This window comes from Pogoniulus pusillus, chromosome 5 (assembly GCF_015220805.1).
Source record: "Pogoniulus pusillus isolate bPogPus1 chromosome 5, bPogPus1.pri, whole genome shotgun sequence".
Taxonomy (NCBI): domain Eukaryota; kingdom Metazoa; phylum Chordata; class Aves; order Piciformes; family Lybiidae; genus Pogoniulus; species Pogoniulus pusillus.
This window is the reverse complement of record NC_087268.1, coordinates 31050852-31064912: the sequence shown is the minus strand read 5'-3', so window position 1 is coordinate 31064912 and position 14061 is coordinate 31050852. Positions and strand designations below refer to the sequence as shown.

The following is a 14061-nucleotide window of genomic DNA, read 5'->3' as shown; positions in this document are numbered from 1 at the left end:
ATAATGAAAATCTCAAGATGTTTCTTCACAATGCCTTTTTTTCTGATAAAAGTGACTTTAAGGTGCTCCCTGCCACCTCTGCTGCTTTTTGCTATAACATTAACTTCTATAGTAGGCAGAGTACATAGAAAACAGGGTAGTGACAGATGTCTGCTTCTAATTAGAAGAATGTCCAGATATATGTTGAAAGAGTGCATGTATGCTGTAAGAACTTAGTTGGGACACAAAACAGAAAAGTAAGTATAGACTGGTTTTCTGCTTGCTTTTTAAGAATACAGTATTTATAAAATCAAGTTACTAAAATATATCAAATACTGAGCCACAGATCTGTGACAAAATGTAGCAGCAGACACTCCTTTGTGTATCTTACATCTTTAGCAATAAAAGGCTATCTGTGTTTTTAAATCTAATAAAAGTCACTTTATTTAACAGGCTGGACTGATTGAAGCCAATGGAGAGCTTAAAGTGTTTATAGACCAAAACCTAAGTCCTGGAAAAGGTAAGAACACAATTTTGAGTAAGACTAGATTGCTTGGCTTTCTATTGTTGTGGTTATTACTGACTTTAAACAGCCTTCTTAGCATAGTTTGGGTTTTTTTAAGCTTTTCTTAAGCAATACCTTACATAATCAACAAGTAAACTGTGTATTTTCTATGGTTTATAATGGTGTTTGAACTATGTGTGAAGTTCAGTGGTGATTTGTCATCCCATATGTTATCTCATTAGTGTAGCTTGTGTTCACGTTTAAATGATAGTCTAAAGTCTTTTGCAAATAGAAAAAATACAGGAGTGTGGAAGTTTAAAGTGGATTTTGACTGTTTTTGTGACAGTGAATTCATACAAGTGCAAGGCTATCTGAAAGATTATCTTGAACACAGCTATTTTGGATTTGCAGATAATAACCATGTGTCTACAGTAATGTGGTATAATCAAGCAATTCAATAAAATATGGGCTGTAAACTAGATATCTAAGCTCAAAAACTAAGAGTGTCTTCTAAGCATTTGAGGACTTATGAACTGCACTTGGCAATTAGCTTTGTGCAGGGGAAAATGAGATGCACCACTGAATTCCAGTCACCTGCAGTTCTGGGCACCTGTGTCATATAACCTCTCCTATAAGACGATTATAAGATGTTGAGATACTGTAATGTGTCCAGAGAAGAGTGACGAAGCTGGTGTGAGGCCTGGAACACAAGCCCTATGAGGAGAGGCTGAGGGAGCTGGGGTTGTTTAGCCTGGAGAGGAAGAGGCTCAGGACTGACCTTATTGCTGTCTACAACTGCCTGAACTCAGTCTCTTCTGCCGGGCAACCAGCAAGAGCACAAGGAGACACAGTCTCCAGTTGTGCTGGGAGAGGTATAGGCTGGATGTTAGGAGGAAGTTCTTCACAGAGAAAGTGATTTGCCATTGGAATGAGCTGCCCAGGGAGATGGTAGAGTCACCACCCTTGGAGGTGTTCAGAAATTGACTGCATGAGGCACTTAGTGCCATGGTCTAGTTGATTGCACAGGGCTGGATGATAGGTTGAACTGGATGATCTTGGAAGTCTCTTCCAACCTGGTTGATTCTATGATTCCATAATTATGTTATATGTGAAGATTAGTTTTTTGTTCTCTGTGTTCGTCTGGGAAGTCTGTTTCCATAGTGAGACAGTAGAACTATTTTCTGATTTCTAGTTAAAGATGTTCTTTCCACTTTGTACATTTTGCTGGTGACATTTTTCAACTTGTTTTCTCCAGTATGTTTATTCAACTCTTATTTATAAGGAGTAGATATCTTAGTAGCCTTTAGTTGTAGCTGTTTGTTTCCTAGAATCCATATCAGATGAGCTCTGTCCTCTCTATGTTTCTTATCGCCACTGATTACTTTCTTCAACTGGAATATGAGTCACCAGGGTAGTGTATGTGCCTCTAAAAGAAGCATCAGCCCTGTCTGTACATTTGTCAAGTAACTTTTTTGGGTGTCATGTTTGATTCACGGACACCTCACAATAGATTTCAGTGAAATGGCTATTTTATTTTGTCATTGCTTCCAAATTATGGTAATTTGATTTATTCTTGTGTGTGACAGATGGTGTACTTTGATAGATTGTACTAAGTAGGGTGAAATTTATTAGGACAGAATCACCTACTTCTTGTCTGATAAACCTCACTGCTGACAAATCTGTTGACTTTATGCACTGCAGTAGTACTCTCAGATTAACCTGTATTTCAGTCCAGATGAACTCCATTAGTGTTATTGCTCTGGCCGTTTATATACCATTTCAGGAAACTTGTTCAAGCATTTATTTTTACAACCTGCAGAATTTGTAATTTCTGTCACCACCAGTTTTTTTAGGTACATCAAGCATTTTATTGGAAAGTTTTCTAGGCTCTCTTTTTGACATCCACTTGTCTAAAAAAAAAGATACTGTTTTACAAAAAGAGGCTGTAATCTACCTCTGGAGAAGGCACTATGAGAGGAGTAACTGACCCTCTTTAAGTGGCCCTAGTGTAGATTTGTGAGCACAATCACATACCTCTGAACGAAAAAAGTGTGCAGGTAGATACCTGCTCCTTAACAGCTCTAACATATTCCCTGCCCCTGTGGGCAGTAAAACTGATGTTTTTGTCAGGATAGATAGCAGGGACATTTTACATCCACGAGGGCATCTGTGTCTAGACTGTTACAGTCAGTGGACAGCTAGTCAAAACAGGCAGTACAGTCTAGACAGCAAGAACTCGAAATGTGAATCTTCCAGTATTACATAGCTCTGGAAGCAGAACAATGCAAACCAGAGGTTTTTTCATTGCTTGTAAAATTTTTAAAACAAATTCAAGTGATCAGAGACTTTTATTATAAGCTCCCAGTCCTCCAGTTTGAGAGTCCAGCTCCATTCTCAGGGTATACCATCTATAATACAAGCAAACTAAGCTAATCTCAGTTAATTTCCTCGCCTTCTTTTAGGGGAGTTTTGTAAAGTTATAAGGAGCAACTAATTCTTGATATTGAGAAAAAGCAACTATTTCTCTTGACTTAGTTGTTTTGTACTTCTTGTCTCGAGCTTGCCTGTGTTTTATATGCAGGCTCTGTAATCTCAATCAGAGCTTAAAATAGTAGGTATTTTGTCAGTAAAATATCCAGATATGTATCAGAACTTATTCACTAAAGTAGTACTCAGTTTCCGCTGCCACTTTTAAAAATAATTTCTAGGGAGGGGGCTGTATAGTCTTGAAAGGTTAGAATTTTAAATGTAACTGCTATGCACAACAGTACTATATGCTTTATAAAAGTAGCCAGTTACATTACATGCCATTATATCAAAAAATATACTCCTACTTTCTTGCTAAGTTTACACAAAATTTCTTTTAATTTCACAATGCAGAGGATTCAGTCCACAGCAATAGATAAAAAACACAGAGTAATATTTCTGCTGCCCTCTGGAAAGCTGTCTGCAGTAGTTCTGAGTATGGATTGAAGAGGTTCAAGAAGGACTCCTCTTATGTCTGATGGACATAGTTTAAAAATCCCCATCATCATGTGGGGATTTTTCTTTTTCTTTTCTTGCTGTTTGGGATTGTGCTGTTTGTTGTTTTTGCTGCCAGTGGAATGATGTGAGATATGTCATTCATGTCCTAGTTTAGCTCTGCCTAAGTTGTTTGTGGTCTGGTAAGGTTTAAGTGGCACAGATCCCCTGATTTACTCTGTGGTGGTTTGATGTGGTGCAAATGTAGGTAGGAAAGGTTTGTCGTACTTGGTAATCGGGAAGGTGTTTTTCTGCTATAACCCTGTTCAGGTGAAGAGTGGTGATGTAATGTGCAGAGTGCCTGAGAAGGGAGATTGTTTCAGGAAATCCTGAGCAGTGCCAGATGCAATAATTTTGCTAGTGACTGCTACTGAGCTAACTTGTGCATCAAACAGTAACTGTATATCCAGGAGACTCTCACAGATAGTCTAATTAAGACACTTGAGTTTATATTTGCTGCTTGCCCTGTGCTGTTCTATTTACTGTCAAATTCAATTGTGACATTGTGAAGGAATACAAAATCCCATTTTAAAGTAGTTTTAAGTTTTCTTGTCTCATTTTAAAACATCCAATTGTGTGGGTATTTTTCCCCTATAAAATCTCAAGTGTTGGGACCGTCATGACGTAGGGCTTTTTTTCCTTTGCTTGTTCCTCTGTGTTCAGGAATGGGTTTTGTATAAATTGTGCCTAAATTAATCCCACTAAACCCTGAAATGATAACTAGATGGAACATTGGTGACTATTTCAAAGGTCAAGCGGGGGAAAAAAAAAGTAATGGCACCCAAATTGTGGTTTGTATCCCTTTTCTGTCGATAATTAAAAGTATCTGCTGGTTGCCAAGCAGATTCAGTGTGAGTCGACAGTGTGCCCTGGCAGCAAGGAGGGCAAACTGCATTTTGAGGTGCATCAAACACAGCATAGCTAGCTGAAAGAGATGATTGTCCCGTTGTATTCGGCATTGGTGAGGCCTCAGTCTTGAGTACTGTGTGCAGGTTAGGGCCTTACAGTTTAAGAAGGAGGTGAAGGTCCTTGAATGCTTCCAGAGGAGAGAGTAACAAAGCTGGTTAAAGGTCTGTAAGGCATGTCCTCTGAGGAGTAGCCCAGAGTCCTCTTGTCTAGTTTGGAGGAAAGAGACTGAGGGACAACCTTATTGCTCTTTACAACTTCCTGAGGAGGCAAAATAGAAACGAGATGCTGATCTCTTCTCCTTGGAATCCAGTGATAGGACATACGGGAATGGTTCAAAGCTGCAGCAGAAATGGTTTAGACTGGACACAAGAAAGCATTTCTTACTGAGAGGGTGGTCAACCGCTGCAACAGGCTTGCTGGGGAGGTGCTTAGTGCCCCAAGCCTGTCAGTGTTTAAGAGGCATTCAGACAATTCTGTTAAAAGTGTGCTTTAACTTTTGGTGAGCCTTGAAGTGGTCAGGGACTTGGGGTAGATTATCACTGTAGGTTCCTTCCTACTGATAATACTCTATTCTAAATTGCTTTATCAAAGACAGAATAAGAGAGCAGTTTAATTGTGGACTAAAATTTCAAAGCAGCTGTTTGTTTCTTGCTTGCTTGGTTACAAGGGAAAAATAATCTCATTTGGATATTCTAATTATTTTTGTAGTTTGTTTCCATTCTGCGATTTAAAAAAAATAAAATAGTTCCTGACTTCATTTTTATATCCACCTGGCTAATTGCTTAAACCTGAAATTGCTGATTTTCACCAAGTGGATTGAGTGATAATCATAATCAGAATTCATTTTGAGCATTAGGTAATGCATGTATTGGTTAGAAGGATGGAAAGACTGGAAAGAATTTTTAATCAATGCTGAATTCCTCACAAGTCTGTGCTTTCTAAAAGTTATTTGCTACTGAATTTTAGAGACTTAGGAATTTTGCTGTTCTGGGAGGCTGCATCCTGAAGAAAATGCCTACATTCTGGTCCTTGCTATATACAGATAAGCATTGATGCAGAAGTCTTGATTAGAACTGTTCTAATCCTGCGCCTTGCTTGTGAAGAAATCTGAGTGAAAGAAATTAATCTGCTTCAGATGAGTTCAAGAGAAAAGATAGCTAATGGTATTAAATGTCATATTGAGTTAGAGATCTTGATTCAATTGTTTATTCATGAAATTTGAATTTTCTGTCGTGCCAGTAGGTGGCATTATTGGTACAGAATCAGAAAATACTTGTTATAGATGTCTTCAATTCCTTTCACCTGTTACACTTTCAAGTTTCACTTGTTATGAGCATAAAGAACTTTATTGTCATTCTAGATCTGCTATTTGGGAAGAAAAAAAAATATTTAGACCCCTACCTTTCAGTACTGCCTAACAGGAAAATTGTCTTGTTCAGTTTATTTATATAGAACAAAACTTTTGCAATGTAATGTTATTGTTAATTTTATTTGTAAGATCAAACTTCCTGATTTTTGGTAGTGATTGAAATTGTTCTTCTGGAACAGAAGTGGTGCTGTGTTGCAGAGTCCGTGATTCATTGTTCAGGAAACGCCATATATATGAACATTGATTATAAAATGCATGTGTATTACTGCAGCTGAGGTAAATCCAAACAATCTAAAGCTAAGGTCAGGAATTAAGGCCAGAAATAAAACTGTTGCTGCAAATAGAAATGCTATTTTTAAAGCCTAAAGAGACTTATTTAGTAGTACTGCACACCAGGGAAGATCAACATCTTTGTAAAAATGTGCAGAATTGCTCTGTAAGCATGTTTGCTGTCCTGACAGGGTGGTGTGACTTGTTCAATAAGTAGAGATATTTTAGCTTGACTAGGCATACAAGTGGAGACATATCTTCTGTTTGTTGTCAAAACTTACAGTATGTCTGTACCTTCAAAAAGAGTTCAGTGTTTTCTGAAAATGTAACTGCTAATCAAAGTAGCTGAGCTGTTTGCAGGAGAGATGTTAAAAACTGCAAAACCACAACTTCACAGGAATGGTATCTGAGCAGTCAGCTCCCAGGTTGTAATTGTTACCTGTCTTCTAAGTACAGTCTTTATGCATATTCTCTCTGTATATGTAATAAACTAAAAGTTAGTGCTTTTGTGGTAAGGAATGATTTTCTTTGAAAATGATGTGGACTTGATAAAAGGCACTTTAAATGGCGCTTTTAATGTTTTCATTTTAGTTGTCTTCAAGATTCTTCATGTATGCAAAGGAAAGCAAGAATTCAGGTTGACTGCTTTAGGATGTAGATTTGGTGAAGCAAAATTTGTAGAAAGTACTGTAAATAATCCATGAGAGAATTACATGACATTTGATTTCTGTTTCATCTCCATCTAGTGTTGATTATGCTAGATGAGACAGTTAAGCATTGCCATGGTCACTATGTTAAAGCAGGTTAATTTGTTTGAGACTTTAGGACACAGCTTCCTGCTGTCATGATGCTTTGAGGTAAAAAGAGTTGGAAGTTTGCCCTATGAATTCTTACGGGAAAAAAAAATTGTTATGATGTTGATACAATACTTAGTTGTTCCAGGATGATTTCCTTAGACATTTAGTTCATTACCTCTTATTCAGTGATAGTTGTGTATATAAATAGAGGATTTTGTCTTAGCTGGTTGTGACCTGACTGCCATGCTAGCATTCCATAGCTTTGAAATTCTTTTCTGTGTGTTATTTCCAGTATTGGCTCTAGATAACATTCTTAACTCTGCTAAACTGCTGTCTAAAACAGATTCAACTCTGCCCCAACTTCAGAGGTTGTGCTTCTGTGTTTGAATGGCATGAAGATTTTTGAGCCCTCTAGAGATCCTTCCATCTTAGTGAGCTTCCTGAATTTCATTATTTGGAACCTTCAAAGACACATCTTTGTTATTTCTGTGTACTATATTGTCAAATTTCCTCTCCTCATGTATTTTTTTGCCAAAAAGAAGAAAAAATCCACACGTGGAAGAATGCCAAAATTGAACCTATAACATTTTTCCAAATAATTCTCAGGTTTCATGTAGTCTTGTAACAGTCGTTTGCATGTAAAGTAGTCTAGGTACTCTGTTTTTATATACATTCTGTTCCTGTTAACTTGTTAAAAGATTCCCAAAGTAAGGAATGCAGTATTCTGGGTAGCCCTTAACCTTTTCAGACATGACAGTTGCAGTAGTGTCTACATTAGTTTCTTAAATCTTCCTGTTCATTGCAATCTTAACTAGTCTGTTTTGGTCGCCCAGAAGAGACCTGATAATCTGTTCAGCTGATACTCTCTTAGGTACAAGTTTTATCAGGTTATCAATGTTATCTTTTGGGGAGCATAAGTCGTGTTTGGCATTTATTGAGTCTGGCTTAATATCATTACTACCTCTGAGTTGTGTAGCTGTCATTAAATTTAATTACATCTGCTTTGTTAAAACCTTGAATTTCAGAGCTCATTAGGTAACGAAGACAAGTTTGTAGATTTTGTAAGGATGATTCTAAGAACTTGCACTGATACATTGATTTTCTTTAGACTTTTCTTCCTTTGCTTAGCTTCTTATCTTTGTGTACGTATTTACTTAGAAGTTGGTCTACCAGACAGAGTTTGGTTGAGGTTGTTAAAAGAGATGCAAGGAGTTACTTTGCGTTCTGTCAAACCACTCTCTTTATTTTTTGTGATTGTAATAATGCAGAAAGTGCTTGTAAAGTTCTAACCAGGTCCAGTTGTCCCATATACCATATTGCTTTTATGCTAGAAGACAAACTGACAGGACTTTGTTTAGACACTCTTTTATCAGGAGTCTTACTTGTTTTTTCTGTTGACTTCTGTTGTTGCATCACTCCTGTTCTGTCTTTCGCAAGTAAAGGCAACATACAAGATTACATCAGAAAATGGTACAGCACCTGGAATAAATGTGATTTCTGTTCCTGAAGACAAGGAGTACTTCAGTCCACCTCAGTACCTATTTGATCTAAAACGTCAGATTTTAAGTCACTGCTGTTTCATGAACTTCAGCCATTCGTGTAGCAGAGTTCTACTACTTTTTCTGCAGAGGGCACTCCTTTCTCTAATTTTGTATGTACTGTGTCTTTCTGTGGCATCTCAACTTATTATAAATATTCTTAATTGGAGTTATCTTTTTGGCTGCTAAAAAATCTACAGGGGATTCTTTCTTTTTGGTAAAATTCTACTGGATATACAAAGTCCCAGTTCGTAAACAATTGGGAACCAAAGGCGGTTATTTAGTGCATACTTCACATGAAGAGATTAGTCACCTGGGGTGGTTTGTAGACAAATAGGTAGTTTTTTTTTCTTAAAGGATGCTGCTGCTTTTGCTGTGCAGGTTTTTTACAGCATTACTCTTTAATCCTATCTGTATTGTTGTCTTTTGCTTGGAGGCATTTGGGAACTTCATATAGATGAAGGGCTACTTCCCTTTAAATTTAATCACTGCTTGTAAGTTACCAAGAATAGTCTTCCAAACTGCCAGTGTTTGGAAGACTGAGAATTTAACTGGCAGTTACAGCATTCTGTGCTGAGTTTTTTTTTCATGGTCTTTTCTCATGTTTTTTGAAGTTTTTAATCAGAAAAATAAAAAGATGTGCCAGAACTAGCAGTATTAATAATGTGTTTGTTTTGAAAAGGAAGAAGAGTTGGTGCCAGCAGAACAGTTTGCCAAGTGGTGGGAGGTTAATTTTTACATGCCATTGTGCACACTGTATGTTGACCGCAAAGTATGGGATTATATGGATTGCAGTGATTCCTGTAAGAGTAACAGTAATTAACAAATTATTAGTAAAAGTCCTTGAGAAACTGAGCTGTTAGTCCCTTGTAAAGCTAAGCTCATGTAATTATTTCTGCTTGCATACTTAAATAAATCTACCCCCACCCAAACTCACAATGGAACTAGGACATTATGAGCCTTTGGTGACAGTTCAGGTGGATATGAGAAAAAATGCTTACAACTAACACAAATGTGGAAATAGTAGGATGCACTTGAGCAGGGACAAATCGAAAATATCCTTAAAAAAAAATGAACAGACAAAACAGCAAAACCTAACAAAGTCTTCTCTTTCTCCCTGTTTTTTCCTCTATTGTTGCTCTTTTCTATTAGCATGATATCTTTTATGAGTCAACTTTTATTTTGCTTTGAACTGTGAAGTGTGCATTAGTATTCTTGCAGTTATATTTGTGTTTCCTTGCCCATTAGTTGGTGCCATTGGGACTTAAATGATGTTTCTGATTAGAGTCAGATTGCTTCAGTTGCTAGAATTAACTCTGGCACAGCACTATGGGAAAAGTGCATGTAATTAAAAAATATTGAGAAGCATGGTGTGTACTCTTCACTCAGATGTTTTTGTTGCAAGATAGATGTTTATATTCATAAGAGTACATGAATAATATAGGGAGGCTGGAGGCCATGTGATCTAATCTTACAATCAAGTCAGAGCCCACTTCAAACTACAGAGCCTTCAGTAGTTGAGGTTTTATGCACTGTGCTTTACCTTGTGAATTTCTTTCCTCATTTGTGGTCAGAATTTGCAGTGAAGGAACTTGTGATTCTTCCCTCTCTTCTGTTTGTTGTGTCCTCTGTTATCTCTGTAACTCCTGATAGTTGAAGTTAGTTAATATATTCCCACAAATAACATCCCTCATATTACCTTAATCTTCTCTTGTGCACCAAGTTCTCTCAGCTCCTTGTACATCATATGGTGCAGTAGTCTAGCCATATTTGTGTATCTACTGGGCTAGTTCCTTTTCATTAATGCCTCCCTTACACTGTGAGGCCCCAAAACAGAGCAGAGTAATCCATGTACAGCTTAGAGTGCTAGAGTAAGATTCATGTATTGCTGTACTCTGCCAAAAGCAGCCCAGGGTGCAGTTAAGTCTTAATTATAGGAGTATATTTTTGGGTCACGTGTAGCTTGGTGTCTGCCCAAATCTCTAGGTTGTTTTCTGCACATCAGCTTCCTATGCACTCAACCTTTGACGTCTGCTGTTGTGTGGTGTTACACTGTCACATGTACAAGAATTTTGTGTTTGTCTTTGCCTGTAGTTTTTTAGGAAAGAGCATGATAGCATGAGAAATTACTTTGTTTTAAACATACCATAAGAACGAAGTCTCAGTGTATTTGAAGAGTAGACAGATGACAGTACTGTTCTTTTATGAAGTTGTCCTACTGAAGTGTTGCTAGAAGTTGTTGTATTCAGAAAAAATGAATGGTAGAAATCATTATGGTGAGAATTGCCTACCTGTAAATTCTGAAAGGACCTAGAAATGGCACTTCTGTGCTGCTAATTCAGTATATGTAGAATTCCTACAGTACTGGAAGGATAGAAAGCTGCATACTGTACACCAGTTTCCAAAGGGTTCAGTTAACTGCAGATGAGTAAGTCAGACTTTGTTAGACATATCATTTGAGCATGCAACAGTAGTAGATATATGCACATAAATGTGATAAAGGTGTTAACAGGCTTTTCTAGAGGGAAAGGAAAAGGGAAGTTAAGAAGTTATGTCTTTTCAAAGTCATACTTGGAAAGAGTCAACAACCATGTGGATAAGGCTTATCTAATCAATGTGATGTCCTTGGATTTCTTAAAAATAACAACAAAAAACCTTTGGTTATCAAGGTCCTTAATTGTTGGGTATAGTAATGTTAGATATAGCCTGTTAAAAAAACTAAAGTGTCATAGAATGAGACGGTCCTACCATGGGTTAATAATTGGTGAAAACCAAACTAGATATGGTGAGTACCCTAAGTGAGCTGTTAGCACTCAAAAAAGATACTAAAGTTGTGCTAGGTTTCTGTGTTTGGAAAATGCAGTATTGGTGCTGGGTGAGGAGCAAGCATATTGAATTTGGGGAATTATTTGGAAAGGAACAGGAATCATATAGAAAATGAGCCATGAAAATACACAATAATGTAGCACTCCATTATTATGAGTACTGTGTCCATCCCTGTTCTCTGCGAAAAATAAAGTGTAGGGGCAACAAGAACCATCAGAGGTAAGGGAAGGTGATGAAATAGACTGGATGTCTTAACTTTTGAAAGCAATTGCAACTCTTTATACTGGAAATACGGCTTTGTTCTTTCCAAAGCAGTGAGGAGGAGGTTAAAAAAAGACATGTTGACCTCCAGGAGGCTTAGAGGGAGATACACAGGCTGTAATAGACAGGGTAGCTTATTTTGCTTACCTGCGTTTTGCAGAGAGGAAGAGCACACACATAACAGGCCATGACAGCAGTAGGTGTTCTTGAAGGAACAGGAAGGCATAACAGACGTTTGTTGAAAACCAGGTAGCTGCTTACTTTCTGGAAAAATGCTGTAAAGTTGGTTTAAGAATAACAGGCTGCTTCATCTCACTCAAATTTGAAGGACTGAAAATAGGTTCTTGGATGAAGCTATCAATCAGTTTGACATGGTGTATGAAGGATGGTTAGCACCAGGGACTCATTAGGACCCTTCTTGATAGAAATGGTTGTGAAAACGGCGTAATTATTACTCCAATAAGTAATTATTATGTATTGGATAATGGGTAAAAAGGAAGCAGAATGGAAGATGTGCCAAGCCCTTCTGGCTCCATTGACCCCTTTAAAAGTGATCTGTGGGAAAGAACGGCTAAACCTCTCATTTGATAACTAAATGACAGATGTTTTGTTAAAATGAGTATCTCTGTTATTTGAAGACTTGTCTCATTCTTTTCCTGTAGTCTGGCTTTTTTGTTTCTTCTGTTGTGTTAAGCGGTGGCATGGAACCTGAAATTGCTGGAGGATAAATGGCTTGGTATTTTTGTAGTTCAGTTTTTGTTTTACTCAGACTTGCTTACTTTCCAGTGCTCTTTGAGGATGACTTACAAACAGGAAGAAAGGATGTTTCTCTGCAGGATTGGTCTACTGTTTTGCACATATTTTGCCCGTGTACTTGTCACTAGTGAGGCTGCTTCTCAAATAATGTGTTACGGTTCTCGCCCCTGACTATAAGAAGGAGTTGCTGAAGCATATCCAGAGAAAGCTGGTGAAGGGACTGGAGAACAAGTTGTATGAGGAGTAGCTGAGAGAACTGGGATTGTTTAGTCTGGAAAAGAGGAGACTGAGAGGAGAGTTTTTTGCTCTCCAGAATTCCCTGAAATGAGGTTGTAGTGAGGTACATATTTGTTTCTTCTCCCTAGTATCAAGTGATAAAATGAGAGGAAGTGGCCTCAAGTTGTGCCAGGGGAGGTTTAGACTGGATATTAGGAAAAATCTTCTTTACTGCAAAAGTGCCCTGGGAAGTGCATCTGCAGTACCGCTGCCCTGGAGGTGTTCAAAACGTGTTGATATGGCACTTTGGGATAGCCCAACTTGATCCAAGTGAAACATTTCTGTGATTTTATTTTGCTCAAATACAGGATTCTTGTAAGACTTCTGCTCTTTAGCCCCTTGCCTTTAGCTAGGAGGGGACACTTAGGAAAGTTGGGAATATTCTCTTAGGAAGGAATGCATTAGCCAGTTTTTACTTACTGTAGACCAGCATGACTCAGGAGGGTAAGTCATATGCAGTGGCATTTGACATGTTTTTCAGGTGGTGTGAAAAAAAGTTCAATAGCCACAAATGGTAGAGGTAGAACGGGAGGGCATTTTACTTTCTGTTAGATGCCCATTGCCTCAATCCCTCTACTTTGAGAGAAAAATGTGAATACAAGGAATTTAAAATGTTGATGTTCAATGAGTGATGTGTAAGAGTACATGGGAGAAAGTTTGAAAGAGAGTATTTTGAGTTTTGATTTCTTTTTTTTTCTTTAAATGTGTAAATGCAATGTTTGACTATATGCAGTTCAGAGCATTGGTAATTAAGATGAAACTGGAATTGCCAAAATAATACAGCATGGCTTACCTGAAGGTATCTACTTGTTTTTATTTTAGGGGTTGTTTCTCTATTGGCTGTTCATCCTTCTACAGTAAATACACTTGGAAAACAGCTCCTGCCAAAAACATTTGGACAGTCTAATGTCAACATTGCACAACAAGTGGTAAGGAGACATTGTTTTTAAAAAATGATTATTTTTCCTGGTGCTATTGTTTACATATACTGCAAATCTGACTTGTAGCTTGATAGTCAATATAAATTGTCATGGACAGAGAGTCTAACTTGGTTTTAATTTTAATGTATTTTATATAAGGAAATGCAAAGATGACTCAAGTCAATGTGGAGATACCTGAATATTCAGATGAGTTTGTCTTTTTTAAGTCTTGCCACTTAAAATCAATGGCTCTTTTAGAGTCTGCTTTGAAACCTTGCATAGGGAAATGTAAATGAAGTCCATGAGCACATTTTTGTTGAGATCAAAGTTAGCTGAAACAAACTTGAAAACAGAACCACATTTCTTCATGCTTCATTTAATATGCTTTTGCTTAAGTACTTATTGTTAGCTTTATGTGATATACATGAAATGAGGGGTTTCAAATAATCTAATAATGCAATAGGTGATATATAAGTTGAGAAGTTACTTCTCTAGCGATCAAAATTAAAATTTGGTGATCTGAAAAGAGCTAATCTCAATCTTCTGGAAAACAACTGTAATATTTAGACTAAGGGAATACATGAAGAGAGAGCAGTGGCTATTGTTGATCTTGACTTCAGCAGTGCAGAGTCCA

The 14061-nt window shown here is 37.4% G+C and overlaps 1 protein-coding gene across 4 annotated transcripts in view; it reads left to right on the top strand.

Annotated features, from left to right (window-relative positions):
* The window catches only part of TFDP1 (transcription factor Dp-1), a 48084-nt gene that overhangs the window by 13707 nt on the left and 20316 nt on the right, over window positions 1–14061 (top strand). For all 4 annotated transcript variants that reach the window (XM_064143687.1, XM_064143688.1, XM_064143685.1 and 1 more), the window contains exons 3-4: window positions 433–499; window positions 13330–13436. In XM_064143687.1, coding sequence (XP_063999757.1) covers window positions 433–499; window positions 13330–13436 — 174 coding nt within the window. The remainder of the gene's footprint in view (window positions 1–432; window positions 500–13329; window positions 13437–14061) is intronic.